Here is an 18,316-nt window from a genome sequence, read left to right as displayed (position 1 = left end):
AATTGTAAGTTCTGAGATGCCACTATAGATTTGAGTCCTTGTCTGAAGGCTTTGGAAAGTTACATTTCTGATATGCTGTGTTCCAGTTGTTCTGTAACCTCTGTGACTATGGTGCACTTCCTGCATCAAACTGACATTGGTTTGGCTATACGCAAACACAAAGCTATTTATAGCATCCCTCCCACTTTATTTTCTCCCTCCCATTCTCTCCCCCTCTATGTCTCTCCCGCTCATGTATTTGCATTTCTGCTATGCAAACAGGAGTCTGGTGTCAAGTGCGTCAGTTGTACAGGCCTTACTTGTCCCTTCTCTTTCTCAAGCCTCAATCTATCTCAAAATTTCTCCCCTCCGCTCCCTCACTCAACATGACTCCTCTCTTCTCCATCTCACTGTAGTTTTCCACCTCTCTCTCACCTTCACCCTCTCCCCCCTCCCTGCTTCACCCTCTATCCCTCTTTCTCTGTCTGTGTTTTCCTTTGCTCAATTGTTTTGCTGTAGATTTGACCGCTATGATTAATGACCTCAAAGCCTCAGGAAAGCAAACAGAGAGAGACACGACAAGCTTGCCCTTCCCTTACAAACCTCCCTTTTTCTCATATGTCAGCTGCTCATATGTTCACACTGAGCACGTTATGACTTCTGGAAAAAGATCTACATAATACGAGTCAGATTACATGAGAGAAAGATTTTAGATGTGCAAACTTTGTGTCTGATTTCTGCAGACAACAACCGCCACCCGGCAGACAGAACAGTTTTACCAGACAATTGCTGTAACTGCCTAATGCATTATTAATCTATTCTTAGTGCATTTACTGTAGTTTATTTGGCTTGTTTTGTACACATTTTGTTATCATGAATCTCTGTATCAGTGCACTGCTTGTCCAATTTTGGACATTATTTCCCAACATTTCAGAGCTTTTGTCATCTTCCAAAATGTTAAATGAGAATCAGAGCAGGACCAGAGATGAAACGAAACACTTGCTCAGAGGTCAGAGGTCAGGTTCAAGTTAGTCACACATAGTGGTAGGTGCTCAGGTTGACTTCAGCTGGGTGGATGCTTGAATATCGTTAACTTTTAGGTAACAAAGGTGACAGTGTGACTTTTATAACACAAAGGAAACAAACCATTTATAACTATTATTCAACTTTTTTCTGCCGAAATTCCTCCTTAGTAACGTGGAACTACTACTGTAAAGTACATTATGATATAATTTACCTGGTTAAATAACAATTCATCGTTATTAAGAATAGAATAAAATGTTTTGGGGCACAAGCAATTTGACTTCCAACATTTGGGGAAATGTGTTTATTTGCTTTCTTGCCAAGAGTTAGATGAGAAGATTGATACCACTCTCATGTCTTTACATTAAATATGAAGCATGAACCAGCAGCCAGTTAGCTTAGCTTAGCATAAAGTCTAGAAGCAGGGTGAAACAGCTAGGAAGCCAGGAAGTCACTACACAAAAACTTCTTCCAACACATAACTCCCTGTAAAACTGCAACTTCTTGTTTTTACAATTGTGTTTGTGTATGGATTGAACAAATGAGATATAATAAATAATAAATTTATGTGCTTTCGAGGGTTTGGTAGGCACATTTTTTAAAACCTTTTTACAGAGCCAGGCTAGCTGTGTCCCCCTGTTTCCAGTCTGTGCTAAGTTAAGCTAATCGCCTGCTGGCTCTAGCTTCATATTTACTGTACTGACATTATAGGAGTATCAATCTTCTCGTCTAACTCTCAGCAAGAAAGTGAAAAGGTGTGTTGTCCTATTCATTTTAAAATACTTCACATTGGAGTCAGACTATTAAACTCAAATTGGCACAGGGTAAGTGCAAAACCAGGGTCATGCAGAGATTTGTTAGCCATGGTCACCTCCTGTATCTGTACTGTAGCATGAGTACAGTACACTTAGCTTAACTGACCAGTTGCCATTAAGAGGCAGGAAATAAATATTTTTACCTCTCCCCTCGATTTAGATATTGTTTGTTATTGTAACAACTCTGCCCTCAGTGACTCCTTTAAATTGTGCTGCAGGGGCACCACCACAGACTTCAGTTTGCTCTTTGACATTCTGTATAATTGTTTTCTACCATCCTGTTTTGATCATTGAGATCTGGTTTGCAGGTGTGAAAATAACCTATTCGCAGACACCATAACATTTAGCACGATGTGATTAGGACAGCATGTAAAATCATTTTCCAGGAGCAATAAAGAAAGTGATTTCATTTTCATTGCAGAATACAATGATTGTTCCTCCAGCAAACTAATAGTGCTATCAGACAGAAATCATTGCACTAGAAGTAACAGCTCCATCAGAGGCTGAATGATAACGTGGAAATGGAATTGGGGCTTCAAATTGAATAATGTTGCAAGGAATTGCCTTTGTACTGTGTTTTGTTTGGTGCTCTGACTGTGTCATATATAAAGATAGACACAAAAATGCATGAAAACTCTATTGGAGAGGACTGACTGTAATTTAAATGGAAAATATTAAAATGTTCAAAATAGAATCATCCAAATATTGAACATCTGAACAACTACAGTACAGTAAATTTAGTCCTTGGAACATATGGCTTATTACACGTGGTGAAACATGGCAATAAAAAAGATTGTGGCCCATTTTTGGTCCCTGCCCACAGCTTGAGAAACACCCCTAGTAAGTTACTGTAGGCACATATCCATACTTGACCTTACAGTAGGAACGGTAATTCATCTCAGCCACTACTAGCTGTCTTGAGGTGTGTTTTGTTTCCTCATAAATGGCTGGTGCCAAATGGTGTCTGACAGAGAAGCAGGGAAGGCCTCTGGGTGTGTGTGTGTGTGTGTGTGTGTGCATGTTTATATGCATGTGTGTTTCAAGCTGGGGGCTCTGGCTGTGACCCCAGTGTTAATCACACTACAGCCAGAACAACCACAGGCTCTATCACCACTACTGCTGCCACAGCCCTCCTCCTTTCCGACTCTATTTCTCTTTCATTCATGCTCTCTGCCTTTATTCTCTGTTTTTATTTCTTTCTCTCTATCCCTCCATACATACAGTATCCTTCCTACTGTACCTCTCACTTACACATGCTCTTTACCCACTCTTTCACCATTAGCTCAGGGGTACACCCCCGTCTTTCTCATCCCCATAACCTCAAACCGTCACCTTTCCTCTAGCCTAAGCCTCCCCTTCAGGCTTCCTGAGCTCTGTGTTTCTGAGTTCTGAATTAGCAGGGTTGCCCTGTCCTCATTTCTCTGGCAAGGTGCAAAAGCGCTAAAGGCTGTTCTCACCTCTTGGAGTCTGTGTGGTCTTGATCACTAGCTGGGTGGCTGGTTGGCAAGGTTTCTAAAAGTGTTGATTTGCGATTGGTCGGCCATGTTACTGATTGATTAGGGTGATTGGCCTAGTGGGAAACAGCTTCTGTGTCTGGCGGACTCTCTGAGATTTCAGTATTTGTCAACTTCTCTTATGATTGATTGTCATTACAACGGTTTAATCACCACCTTCATTTTAGAGATTTGGAAAACCCGCACTACGGCACAAATGATGTTGATCAGAGTGAAGAGCATGAACCTCCTACAGCTTTGCAAAAAATGTCATTTTAATAGAAATCTTCTTGAACTCTTGTCTTTGAGTCTGACTGAAAGTAGGTCCCTGGAATTTCCTGCAGCTGTTGTAGCAAACTGCATAGTACAGCAAATCAATTTCTGGGTCAACTCCTGGCAGACGTACCTGTCATATGTCGTTTGATTATGTTAATGTTGCTTTAGATTTGATTTGACTGGCCAGCTTGTTGACTGACTAACTAGATGGCTGTTTGTGCAAGTGTTGTGCTCTCAGTGTTATTATTATCACTCTGTTGTGCCTTTGTCGCCTTGTGACACCCGTGGAATCACAGCAGTTAGGTGTGTGCACACTTATACACACAATCTCAGGCTGTAGGCGAGCTGAGGCGAAGTGTTCGAGTTACACAAGCCTTGACAGGGCCTAATTATACGTGCCTCTAATGAACTGTAATTACTGACATCTACCAGAGCTTTGAGGTCTATAAGCCGAGGACTTGCAGTCATTAGGCTGCAATGTTACACTGTTTCTGTATCTCCACTGACTGACTGAAAATCTCTGTTTTCTGTCCCTGTTGTGATGTATTGGTCTCTGCCTAACTGTTTTCTCATCTCTCTCTCTCTCTCTCTCTCTCTCTCTCTCTCTCTCTCTCTCTCTCTCTCTCTCTCTACAGTTTGATGGTGACAACATGTACATGAATGAAAACAACCATGAGTTCCTCCCGCCAAACCAGGTGAGTTTAAATTCCCCTTAATGGAATACCTGCTCTTTTCCCCTTATTTCATCTGTTCCCAGTGATTGTTGCCTGAGTTGTTGCAGAACCATTTTCCCTCCACCATTGTTCAAGCTTTTTAGGGTGGACGACAAATTGTTGTTACTGAAACAACCACAGAGTTATATGACATCAGCTGAAAGCAAAAGAAACTGAAATCTTTCAAAAAATATTCCAATTAGTTCCCCCATGTTTTACGCTGACAGATGCAACATAAAACATTGCATTCTGCACTAAATGGGTGAAATATTCCCCCAGGATTGTTAATATGAGTGTTAGTGGTCACAGTGTGGAATAAACAGAAACACATTTCTTGTAGTCCTAGAACCTGGAGTCTAAATACAGTCAAATGACAAATATTTCCTGTTTATTGTTTATTGTTTATTTGTATCCCCATTAGTGGTTACCTTGGCAACAATGACTCTTCCTGGGGTCCATATTAAAATACACAGTATAATCAACACATTTTTTTCACTCACACTACATACAGTAAACACTGTAAAACATTTACAGTACAATCACCACTAAAGCCAACCCAATACATTAACATAAAAACCAAATATATGACATACAAACACACAGAACGATTAACAGTAAAACACTGAAATCATAATAAGGCTCAATTTGCAAAGAAAGTAAAAGACTACTTATTTTGCTTATTTATATTGAAGGCCTGTCTTCAAAAATAACCACTTCAATAATTTCTTAAAACTAGATTCTTGATACATCTTATATTCAGATGATATGGTTGTTTAAATGGTTCTTTACAAAAATATATATTTGTTGTCTTTTATACACTGAAGCTGGAGTCTATCCCAGCATGCATTGGGCAGAAGGCACTGAAACACCTTGCAAAGGTTGCTAGTCTGTCACAGTCTACGTCAGACAGTCATAAATACATTTCTGTTAAGTAGGCGGAAACCAGAGAACCTAAACCAGCAAAAATATCCAAATTCCAAACAGAAAGTGCTAGGACCTTCTTTCTGTGAGGCAACAGTGTCGACCATTAAGCTAACGCTGCCATCATAAAATTCTAACTCACTGTATTCCAATTATGCAATCATCCTCTGTGCACACAATTTTCACTTTGGCAAAAGCCAAACAGAAAACGCTGCTTCACTCTGAGTGAGTTTTGGCCTCATTGCAAAGAATTTATTAAGTTAGAATGGAGACGGAGTCAGCGCTCTTTTACAGTACATGGCAACCATGCCAGATACACTGTAGCACAGCTGGTCGCCAACAACTGGGAGACCATATGGTTGTGTTTGGACAGGGGGATTTGTGGAGTTTGGGAATAAGCCCATCTGACATACACCGGGGAGAAGGGAATTTGTCCCTGTCAATTGCAATTATTAGAACTGGCTCATAGGCTACAGTAGTTCTGTGTTTCTGTTTCATTTGCTGTTTTGCTTAATTTCTTAATGCTCTGGTTTGTTAAAGTATGGCTCAAGGCCCAGAATGAGACACATAGCTGCTTATGCTGCTTCTTGTACATGATTCCTTAAGTTTATTTAGATAACTCTGACAACAGATATGTTTGTCACAAAGGGATTTTCAGTTAGATAGTGCTGTTATCTGACACATTTCTCATGCTGGTACTTGGCTGTCTAAAAAATCATAAGAACCACTGCTTTTATCGCCCATTTTGTTTCAGCACATGTAGTTTTACTGCAGTGCTGATTGACTGATTACAAGTCGTGCTGATGTGCGCAATGTTTTTTGCTGAATTACTGAGGGACAGATAAAACATTGCAAATGTGGCACAGAAGATAGACAGAGAGAGAAAGGGAGAGAAAGCTGGGGATCAAGGACGCAAGAGAGGAAGAGACAGATGGAAATAGCGTGAAAGACGGTGATGGGATGAGAGACAATTTTGCTTTGCTCTGTGTTATACTTTGTTTACGCAAGATCTTTTCATATTTGACATGTGCCTTGCTCTATTCTCTGCTTCACCAAGTTTAGCCTCTCCTTCCCTCTGACAGCTAGAATCAGGAAAGGCCTTAGGGGTGGACACACACTCCAACAACAAAACATAGAGATGGAAGAAATAGAAAGATCACTGATCTGCACCTCCTTGGCTGTGTCCTAATTCTACACTGCATACTAATTCTGAGCAGATTTTAAGTATGCAGTGTTCACATTGGAAAAGTCACAAAATATACTCAAAAAGTCAGTATGCATGCTAAAAATGCTTAATTTTTGAGGGTGCTGTTGATAAACTATTGTCCCTCAATTCACAAATTGTGGATGGTGGTGACAACAGCTCAAGGAAGATCTTTGTGAATTTTAATTGACAGTGGGATTCCAAAATTGTTCCAAATCCATGCTACATACTAATTGTATACAGTATATAGTATACTGTATACTAATCCTTATAGTATACTGTTTTTATGTTAGAATACAAGAATTTTAAATACTTAACCATTTTATACAGGAAATTATACAATACGTATGCTGTCAGACGTCAATCAAACTGTGACTTTAGAATTCATCTGCCAAACAGAGTCAGCAAAATGTATTTTCCAAAATATTTAATAGTTATTGTATTGTGAAGTTTATAGAGCTGTTAGTTTGAAATTTTATCCAGCTCTCCAATTTCTTTGTACACTATATTGTGGGTTGAATACTGTACATCAACATCAAACCCATAAAGAAATGTTTTTTAGGATGCATACTGACTGTTTTGAGTATACTTTATTATGTCACTTAAAACTGGGTTAGAATTAGTGTATAGTATAGATTTGGGACACAGCTGCAGTTTGATTGATGTCTATTAGCTAATGCGTTGCATCATTTGCTATTAATACAAATTGGTAAAGTGCATTGATTTCTTCTATGTTAACTAGGCAAAACATATACCATGACAGTTAATATATAGTACATATTTTATGCATGTACAGGTAAGCCTGTTTCATTGAATTAAATGTTTGACTCATTAGTTAAAATGAAGCTTAAAACACATTAAGAAACTGTAAATGTGTTTATGCTTGTGTTGTTTACAAGTGCTGAGATAAAAATGGCGAAAAATGGTGAAAGTAACAGGGATAAGATAGCTACAGGGATAATTTTTTATTAACTAGTTTTATTCCTCAAGAAACAGTGTATATAGTAGCTGTATTATTCTGAATATATTCCATCTTGAATAAAAACAAATCATACTGCCTAAAGCTCACTTTTCTCTGCTTGCTGCTTTATTATCTCATTTTACTTCTCTGTCTTTCTTTCTCCCATTCTCTCTGACTCCTCGTCTTTTGCTCTTTTTCTCACTCTGTTTCTCTTTTTCTCTCTTACCCCCGGTTGCATTTAAATGCATTTGGGTCAGTGGTTTCACCTTCAAACAGTTTGAAAGTGTGTTTCTCTGTGCTCTGCTGTCTCTCACTTCAGTTTCTCTGTGTTTTCGCTCTATTTAATCTGGCTCATCTATATAAATCCATTTTTTATACATAAGGTATATTCATATAGGACATAAGCATGGCCCTGTTGAGTAACTCTGGCTGCATCAGATACTGAGATGCTTAGATGGTTCTGTTCTCGTGATGAGTCACAAGGAAACGGGGGTCTGTGCCATTGTCATATCAATGTTCCCATGAGCATCGTAGTCTAACCCTGCTTAGTTGTGTTTCTTCCAGTCCCCCCAATCACACACACACAGCAGAGTGACAAAGTGTTAGTGATTCAATGACAAGGTCACAGACCCTGATCTTGGCATCAACAAGCTCTTTGTCTGCCCCTGTGGCCACTGACCATTGTCGTGGCAACAATGTAGAAAAGAGTAACCAAAGACGAGAAACTCAGGCTTATTCCGGTGTCACAGAGGTTTGATCTGACCCTCGAGCACAAAAAGAGACACACTAACACGAAATCGCTACAGCGGAAAGTGGAAGAGTAGAGAGCCTTTTTTTATTATAGACCTTCACCTGAAGTGGGATTTCTCTTGCTAATACTAAACAGAACAGAATGGAGCGATGCGATCAAAGATAATGAATGCACTGTGGAGAGGCCTTCTCATAGCTCCACAGCAAAGTGAAAGAAACAGTATACTTCATCAGCACTTTACCTTGACAATGCTTTGCTTTGATGTCTTTATCCGTGACTTATGAATTCATTTAGCAGAACTGCTGTTTGAGAGAAATATGTCACAGAAAAAAAGAATGCGAGGAGGAAATGGAAGGGAGGGCAGAAAGAGAGATGGAGAAACTGCACAAGGGAATAATTCAGCTAATGGAGTGACTGTTTGGATATTCAGCAGAAGTCGGAATGGAGATTATGATCTTGCAATTAGCGTAACAAGGTTTTATTGATTGGCTGCCGCTGTAGCGTCTTTGCTGCCAAGACACTGCATGTGGTTTTAACATGCACAGTGTGTGTGTGTGCAGCCCAGTCACACTAGTCCTACTACTACTAGAGCAGAATCCAGCTCAGTGTTACCATTGAGCTGTAGCCATTTCCTGAGCATCAAAGCTGAAATATTATGGATTGCCGAGTTGAAAGGGTCTGTTTGAATGCCTGATGATAAAGTGGACTACATTTGCATTTTCCGCTCACTTTTAAGTTAATGCATTGCCCTCCTTCCTCTCTGAGTAAAATGCAGGTATGAAAAGGCAGCTTCTGGTAACGAGTGATTTGAAAGTTTGTCTGCCTGTTTTACATGTTGGGAGTTCAAATGATGTTTTAACGGTAAGTTTGATGCTATTTCCCGTCTCAGTTATTTAGTTGTAAGTCGTTGCTGCCAAGTATTAGACCGGCCCCTTGGGTGTTGTAATTGTAATTAGAGAGGTGTTTGGGTGCCAACAGCAGATCTGTGAGACACGGAGAAGCAGAGACAGATTGTAGATCGATGGAAAGTTTTTTATATGGCAGCAAACAGATGTGATTATGATTAAGTTCATTAAAGACACTGACATACTGAACTTATAATGAGGCCTTCATGTTGTTTTTATTATTCCTAAATGTTTTTAATGAGAGATTTAGTGATGTAAGAGCTCGTGTTAACAGATTTGAACAGATATGATGTCTGTCACATTGTTTTAGTGCCTAAACTTGTGGAAACTCCAGTCTGATAAGTATCATTAAGTCCTCCTCCACAGCTCCCCTGTGTCTCTCATCTTTCCCCCATATGTTTCTGATGAACCATTGTAGAACATGATCCCATAGTCTTTTATGTCCAACCTTTGACAAATCAATCACCTCGACCCTCTTTGCTCTGAATTAAAGGCCCATTCCACCTTTCCAGTTTTGATGAGTAATTCTCTTGTTTGGCAGCAGCCCAAAGCCAAGCCAGCCCGTCTGGAACCTCAGCAGAGCCTGATTGGTCAGGTTCAGTCGTGTGTGACTGACAGGAAGCCTGCTGATTGGGGGAGACGGTATCTTCGGATCGCTGCACTGATTAAAGCCTCGCGGCGGCGTTTTGTAAACTCCCACCGTTCGGGGTCCCCGCACCAGCGCCCTGGCCCTGCTGGTCTGAATTACAGCTCGGCCGCATTAGTCTGATTTACAGCTTCCTCCCGCTGTTTAGACTGGAGCTGGGGACCAGAGTGGCAGGCTCCTCCTCCCCTATGCTTCCACCTGCCCCCTCCTCTTCCAATTGATTCTCCCACTTTGTGCCTCACCCGGTACTCGTCACTCCAATCTTCGCAATCCCTTGTCGGTTCCCCCTTTTATGCCACCTCACCTGATTTACCTCATTTGTACTTCCCCCTGGCTTTGTACTTCCCACCAGTTCTTCTGCTCTTCTTCTCCTACCTCACCCTTTCCACTCACTCTCCTACTCACCCTTTTTGTCTCCCCCACTGTCCTTCTTGCTCCCTTTTCTGCCCCACTCGTCCCTGCCACTCTTATCCTCCTTCTCTAATGTCAACCAAACCTCTGACAACATCCCTTTACCTTTCCCACCCAGTACCTCTCCCACCTGCCCTCCCTCTCTCTCACTCCCTCACTACATCTTTTGTGAAAACAAAGAACAGCCTGCCAAAATATTTCTATAGCTGTTCGCTGACGAAGCAGGGAGCAGAGACAATGCAAAAAGATGTGCAGGCATATTTGTCACGGCAGCAGAAAGATGGAAAGCTCTCTCCCCATGGCCTTTTTACAGTCATTTGGAAACCCCCTACCTCACCCTCCTCCTCCTCTCTCTTGCCCCATTTAAAAGCCCTCTGTTTGAAATACTCATCTGACATGGCACCACATATAAATGCACAGCTGTATATTTGTGTAAGGCCCTCGCTCTGCCAAGCTGTCCATCCCCCTGTTGCCCCAGGTGATCAGATGAAACTAATGGCAACCTTAATGTGTTTGTGTAGGCCTTACACCCCATTGGATAGAATGATGCGAGACCAAACACTCACTCTTGTGCTAGATCACATGCCAGAGTATTATAAAAGACATGAAATGGCCAGTGTCTGTTTAGCCTTTTCATAACCACAGAGATTTTCTATCTCTTCTATAAATGAAACATACAAAGTTTGCCTTGAACTTGTTTGCCCTCATTCCTGTGAAAAAAAAGGTATGGGTTATTAGAGAGGAAAATGGTCCATTGAACCAAGATTCATTAGCAAAAATACTTGGTTAATTATTGATGCAGTATCTTCCAGGTATGAAAAAAGGCCTAAGCTGACATCGATACATGTTGATTAATTTCCTCATATCTGAGAAAGTTGAAATGAGGTAATTTTTCTTATTAAACTAGTTAAGCAGAGTACTTCAAATATATTTGTACAAAGCCTGAGGCAGACAGCTTATATATTTTTACATTATATTTATATATTTGTGTGTCAGTTTAAGCCTCTGCTTGAAGATTGACTTAACAAGAGCAAGGCTATAGCAATGCTAGCAGCTCTGTGAGGCTGCTAACATCAGCAAGCTAACATGCTCACAAAGACAATGTTAACATGTAGATGTTTAGCAGGTATAATGTTTAGCATATTCACCATAGTCATCACATTGCTACACACAAAATACAACAAAGACTGATGGGAATGTATTTGGTAGCAAACCAAAGTACTGGACAAACAGAAATGTTGACCTGATGTTGGTGCTACATGAAAAGTTAAGGGATCCCTAAAGTTTTTACAATTCATCCCAATGGCGACATGAATGTCTGAACCAAATTTCATGGCAATCTATCTAATAGTTGTGGAGACATTTCACAAAAATGTCAACCTCATGGTAGTGCTAGCGGAAAAGTCAGGAAATCACCCAAATCAGTCTGATTTATTCTCTGTGGGAAAAATTTCATGGCAATCCATCCAATAGTTATTAGCTATTTCAGTGTGGACTAAAGTGGTGGACTGACCAACCAACCAACATTGTAATCCCTAGAGGCATGCAGCTAGCGTGGCTAAAAACTACAAAAATCAGGCCTATTAAGCTGTTCCTGTTTGGATTTAACACTAAAATCTTAGTTGTGGATTTGCTGCAATGCTGGAGGTCCTTTTGTGGACACTTTTGTGATGCATCAAGTATGAGCTGCACTGCTGAGCTCTAGTGAGAGACAGGGAGGTTCATTGACACTGGAGAGCTGTCTCCTCCACTCCCCTCCACTCCCCACCAGCCTCTTATTAACAATGGCACCAAGAGTACGAGGATCCAGATGTTAGTCTCCTGCTCCCACCAGCTGTGCAAGCCTCCGATACACAGCCTCATTGACTCTGAACCAGGGAGGGGAGACACTTAAGAATACACTAACACCACACACACACACACACACACACACACACACACACACACACACACACACACACACAGAGCAGGCAGACTCTAACAATAAGTTTTTGTTTAAAAAAAAATCAGGGATACCTACAAAATGTTCACAAAAGCATTCAATAGCTATTACATTCATGCATGCAGACACACATTTGTCACGCAGATTAAATCACACACAGGCACACAAACACACACTCACTAGCCACATGCACGTTTCACCCCCTTCTCCTGGTGGATATAGAGTTATTTGTGGGTGACAGGATCCTAACAATTCTCAGAATAATGCATGTTTGTTTGGATGACTACGCCATCAGCGCTCCCTTTGTTATTTTCAACATTGTTAGAGTCAGTCGGTACTGATCCACCAACCCTTTATTGTGCTGTTTTTTTTGTCCATTTACTTGCTCTTATAACAATAATTAGTTTTGTCATTCAGACACAGTAGCACCATTGTCCATGCACTAATAACATGCACTAATAATGATTTTGACAGTGAAAAGTAGATATATATAAAAGTAGATAACTGAAGAGTCATTAAAAATTAAAAAGCAGTTGACTGGCTGCTGTTTTTTGGCCTTGTCGAGTCTCTGGGTGGCTTCTGTGTGGTCATAACTGAGCAATAGCTGTGGCTGTAGTTAAACCTCGCAGAACAGACAGCGGTGTGCCAATGAGGAAAGTTAAAAGCCTTGCCTCTCCAGGAGACATGGCTGCTCTGAACAGGAAGAGACAGAGGGGACTCTGGAAATAATACTGCATGTCTGCCAATGTAACATTGTAATCCTAGATTCACCCTGTCAGGCAATAAGTTTGATTATGGTCCTCATTTGAAATGTTGGATTCATCTCTTCCCCCTCCCCCCTTCGTTTCTGCTTCTTCCACCTTCCTCCTCCTCTCTCCTCTCTCCCGCCTCTTCCCCCGTCACCGACAGCAGTATCAACATCAGCATCACAATCACTCTAGATGACTATTGGGAAACCTGAACGATCCTGTGCACCCATAGTTTGTTTTCTGACCGCATTAGTGGAGATCACAGTTGAGTTTTCACTGACACTGTGCGGCATCTGCATATAATTACTACTGCAAAGTCCTGAACTCTTCTGTGCGCACGACGCAAACCAGCAGAGGAAGATTCATGTTTATTTATCAAACATTAAAACTTGTTGTTATTCCTCTTCAAAAAATAACTTTGTTGGGGTTTTTTGTTGTCACTGTTAAATCTATTCTGTTCTATTCTATAGTCATTTGGGAGCTATTTAAATGTTGGTTGTGTTCCAGTTGAATGTTCAGCAATAATGATGTGGTTGTTGTTGCTGACAGCATTAGTCTCCTCTCTCACCAATATCAAGTGTTATTAGAGAAAGAGGAAGAAAGAGAGAGAAAGAGAAAAACAAGAGAGAAGAGGGTCAGTGACACATTTTCAGTGAATCAAATTGATAAAGAAACATTTTAGGCGCAGAAGGCAGCTAATGTCTGAGCACATGCATCAGTTTGCAGAGTAAAAAGAAAGCATGCAAGAGACAGACAGAAACAGAGGTACAAGGGAGGTTGTGTTTATTATTTGATAAAGCCTCCCTTATAACCTCCGCATGTTGTGCACTAGCTCTGGCTCTCCTTCAACTCTGCGGTGTGCCACTTCAAATTAGTCGCTTGTGGAGAGGGCCTGCCCCGTCTTTGCAAAATGCATTAGTACGCCACTCAGAGCCTCATACAGCCTAGGGTTAAACACAAATTATATCATTTCTGTCATCCAATCAAATCACACTGACCCCTTGACCTGCGAGATGAGTCAAATGCATAATGAAATATGACATGGCACAAAAGCTCTGATTCTAATCTGCTCTGACATGCGATCAGATGAGGATGACCTTCTGACCTTGACTGACAAGTGAGACGAGCACTGGGAACAGGATACACAAGGGAAAAGAGAAAATAAGGGAAGGTAACATTAAAGAAAAAGGGGGACAGTATATGCAATTAGAAAAGCTGGTTTTAGTCAATGGGAGGTTAGTTAGTAATCAACTCAGTATCTGGGGTGAATGGGGCTATCTGCATCTTTGGACTGTGGACAGTTGGTTCTCGCTATAATTATTCTCACCGATCCCTCCATATTTTCCCTCCTATAATGATAAATAAGAAGCATTTTTGTCACAGAGGAGTATCATTTCTTCTCACATAGCTGTGGCCAGAGCTGAAGAGATAGTAGCTGGATTTTATTTCCTAGAAAGAGCGTGCTTTTGACATTATTTTTTCCCTGTCTCACCCCCTCGCTGCCTCCCAATCTCTCTCTTCCACCTTCTTCTCTTCCCACCCTCCCGTCCCGTTCATTCATCGGACAGAAACCAAGTACATGGTGGTTTAGCATCCCCATCCCCACAGCCCCATAATGATATCCAAACATTAACATAGTGACAGATAAATAATGCAGCCTGGCTGTTGTAGAGAGAGATGAGATGACAGGGGGGGGATGATCAGGGTCCAGGGGATGTGGAGCATGGACCAGAACTGTTTGGGCTCTTTGAGGGGCAGGCCAGGCTGGTGTTGGGCCGGCCAAAAGAGGAAGAGGAGAGTGGAGGTGTAGGGTGGCTGTAACCGGATCTTTGGCCCTTTCCCCCTCCCGCTCTTTGGGCTCTGCCAGAGAAGGCTTTGTGGCATGTTGATACCCCCCCTGACATGATATTGTAGCAGAAGAACATCTATGGCTTTAATTAAGCCTGAGATGACTGAGAGAGATGAAGGGATAAAGAGAGAGAAGAAGAGGAAAGGGAAAAAGAGAAAGAGGAGTATCAAAAACAAACAGCCCAATAAACAGAAATAGCAGATCAGTTTGTGCCGTTCAGATTAAGCATTTGGAAGTAAGTTATCTCTGTAGTCTGACAACAGCTATTTGCCTCTGCTGTGTTACATTAAAACAAGAGCCCTGTGTACACTAGTAAACAGGATCATTCATAAATATACAGTATAATCTTCCTTTGGGAGAGCGATGGCAGAGTGAATGAGAACAGATGATGCTCTCAAATTCTTTCCAAAGATAAATCCACCTTTTTCCTTGCAAACCGGACTGCGTGGAAAGGAGAGATAACGGGGCCCGACTTTGTCTCCGTTCGCAGAGCGCTGCACAGCGGATACGGGAAGGTGTTGGAACGAAGAGTGTCGGACGTGATGGAAGTGGTAGCGTGTGGGGGATTTTAAGCATAAATCAACACTGTGACAAAGCTCTCCAATAGGCAGATAAGTGCACATTAGTGGTAAGGGAGATCTGTCATCGTCTGTCGGTCCCGCCTTCTCCCCGAAACAAACGCTGACTTGAGAGGACTCCAAACTCTACGTCTGTGTGGCACACAAGCAACTGGCCTGAATATACTTATGCTCTTATTGTGTGACTTGATGTCTAGCTTGATTGTTTTTAAGAGGAAATGTTCACAGTGTGTGGGGCCACCTGTCAAAATAATGTTTGTAACCTATAATGATGTTCCTTTTTAGGTAATATACTAAGAAACCGGCAAATAATACGACTAGGGCTGCAACTGAGGATTATTTTCAGAGAGAGAGATTAATCTGTTTGTGGATTAATTAATTAACCATTTAGTCTGTGGAATGTCAAAAATAGTTGACATGAAAATTTCCCAGAACCCAAGGTGACATATCAAAATGTCTTGTTTTATCCAACTGACAGTCCAAAAAATATTCAGTTTACAATGATTTAAAACACAGCAAAGCAGCAAATACTGACATTTGAGAAGCTGGAAGCAGAGAATGTTTGGATTTTTGTTTTAAAATGGCTTAAATGATAAATCAATTATCAAAATAGTAGCTGATTAATCGATTCAGCTCTAAATACAACATTATGCCAAGATCATGTAGTGTTTTACAAATACTAAAAGGCATGCAGCTCTTGTAACGTACATATGAATTATATTTGACAGTTAATCATTTTACAGAATTAATATAAATTTGAATATGAATCGGGTTATGTCCAAAATCCAGATTTCTACAGGCATTACAACAATAAAATAATAATAAGAAGAATGTACAGATAATGAGCCATTAGCCACAGTCAATATCATCTCCAGAAGGCCTTGAACACTCAGACAGTGTTACAGAGGGAGGGAGAGATATGTGCCAAATAAAAGACAAACTGGAAAGCTCCCCAATCAATGTTATTTTCTCTCTCAGTCCCAGACCAACTGTCTATTCATCTGTTTCTTTCAAATGAAAGGTGTGCTGGCATGTAACACTTACAGTCGAGCGATCTGTCTCTTAATTAAAATGTTACAGATTGTGTTTGGCTCACTGTGCAGCCTGAGCATACTGTGTATTGGAAATAATGTTCCCTATAGTGTGTGGTATTGATCAGAGGAGGAAAATAAAGGATGTTTCAGTGAGTAGAATAGAATCTGTGTAATGCAGTTTTTGGTAGGAGTGTTTCCCTGACTATTGAAAGTAAACCAATGACGAGTACCTCGTAGGGAAAAAAATGAGGAGGCTTTTGTTTGAAAAGACAATTCCATACTAGGACACATGCTGGTCTGTACGATCCATCAAATACATTGCCTTTGTTTAGATTTTACTTTTAAATGAGAAAGAGTATACATTAGCCAGAGTGTACATGTGGTTCTGTACATGCAAGCTCATTCTGAATAGAGGCGTATGAATAATTTATCTTGCCACAATCCAACTGGGAGCGTCCTTGGTATTTACATTTTATCATCAAGGGCACTGGATGAGCCCTCACAGCAATCTTATACATGACACATCCTCAGTCCTTGTCCCTTAGCACAATCAAAAGCAACGGATGGGTCCAGGAAAATGTTTCTGTAGCGTGGATATATATTTATACACTGAGAAAACAAAAAGTTGATGAACATGCTAGATGATGACTAAGCGCGGCGGTCTTTAGATTACACAGTGGTCACCCACGGTCGTAGTGAAGCACAGTAAAAGATGACGGCGACTTGAAGGCTCCGAGGGACACGCACAGGGACTCACTTCACACAATGGCCCCAATGTTTACAGCAGACAATTTAGTTTCCTTCCAACAATTATGAGGGAAATTGAATCTCAGGAAATGTTCGTTTTCTTGTCCATTAGACCAAACAATAACATTATCCCCAAAGGTTTACAAAAACATCTGTCTTCAAAGGACAGTCCAGAAAATTAATATCAACTGGCTTGCAGGCTATGTCAGGACAAAGTAAATCAAATTGAGGCAATCGCACTCATTTTTCTCTTCTTTTCTTTATTTGGCGTAACATGTAGGAAGATGAAAGTGTGCTTTAAATGCTGAGTCTGTGTCTACATTCTTGCTTCACAATAAAACATCGCCAACATCCTTTTTTTGTGGTCAAATTAAAGATGAGTGTTTTAGGTATTGCAACTTAATGAAATTCCTCTCATCTGACTTTGTGCTCGCTGCCTTAAATTGGTATTCCTTTAAAAGACATTAAATATATTTTAATCCTGCTGAAAGCTGTTGTTGTAAAAAGAACATTGTCCGTTATTGTGTACTTAAAGGCACAATCTGTGATCCAAATGGAAAAAAAGGGCTCGCCCCACCGCAGAAAAAACACAGAAACACAAGGATTTAAAGCTGCTATTCAAATTAACAAACACCAACATTCAACTAAATCTACACTGTTAATATTTTCTGATGCTGATTGAGGTTTGTTTGCAGTAAAACAGGCTTATTTTGTTTTTATTCCAAGCAACTGAAAAATGCTCATTTGTCAACCTTTTCAGTTATATTATCTTAACAAACAAGCAATTTATATGGTCACAAAATTACAGAATGGGCCATTGCACTCACCTTTATACTAAAACAGGGTTGAGAGAAACAAGGGAAAAAAATGTGCCCTGTATCCTCTCTCCTTTCTTCCATCTCCCCATGCCCCTTATTTTCCAAAAGTATCTGTTTGAGAGATAAATGACCACTCTGCTGCCGAGGATGACAGCCTACACAAAGATGATATTGAATTGATTTCAGAAATGTTGCAGAACTGACTGTTTGATGTATACTGCTAGACATGAATCATAAAAATTCTATTAAAAAACCCTTGAATGGCTGACACCAGAATATTATTTGTGATGATTAATTTGACTCAGTCATTACAATGGGAGTCAAGTTGGATCGTCTCAGACAAAATTGCTTTTCATTCCCCGTTGAATTTCCCTGCTATTTTTCTTCTCTTCTTGCTCTGTGCAGAACTCTGATCTGATTGGACTTACTGTGTTAGCGCGACAGCACACAAATGCAGTGACTGTTGGTCTTCTTTATTACTGATCACTGAGCATTGAGTTT

General features: G+C 40.6%; 1 protein-coding gene across 6 annotated transcripts in view; it reads left to right on the top strand.

Moving 5' to 3' along the window:
* Positions 1-18,316, top strand: part of tox2 (TOX high mobility group box family member 2) — a 108,603-nt gene that overhangs the window by 60,549 nt on the left and 29,738 nt on the right. For all 6 annotated transcript variants that reach the window (XM_044170306.1, XM_044170299.1, XM_044170292.1 and 3 more), the window contains one exon: positions 4,222-4,281. In XM_044170306.1, coding sequence (XP_044026241.1) covers positions 4,222-4,281 — 60 coding nt within the window. The remainder of the gene's footprint in view (positions 1-4,221; positions 4,282-18,316) is intronic.

Source organism: Siniperca chuatsi, linkage group LG2, assembly GCF_020085105.1.
Source record: "Siniperca chuatsi isolate FFG_IHB_CAS linkage group LG2, ASM2008510v1, whole genome shotgun sequence".
Lineage (NCBI taxonomy): Eukaryota > Metazoa > Chordata > Actinopteri > Centrarchiformes > Sinipercidae > Siniperca > Siniperca chuatsi.
The sequence above is the reverse complement of the archived record's forward strand: the minus strand, read 5'-3'. Positions and strand labels throughout refer to the sequence as shown.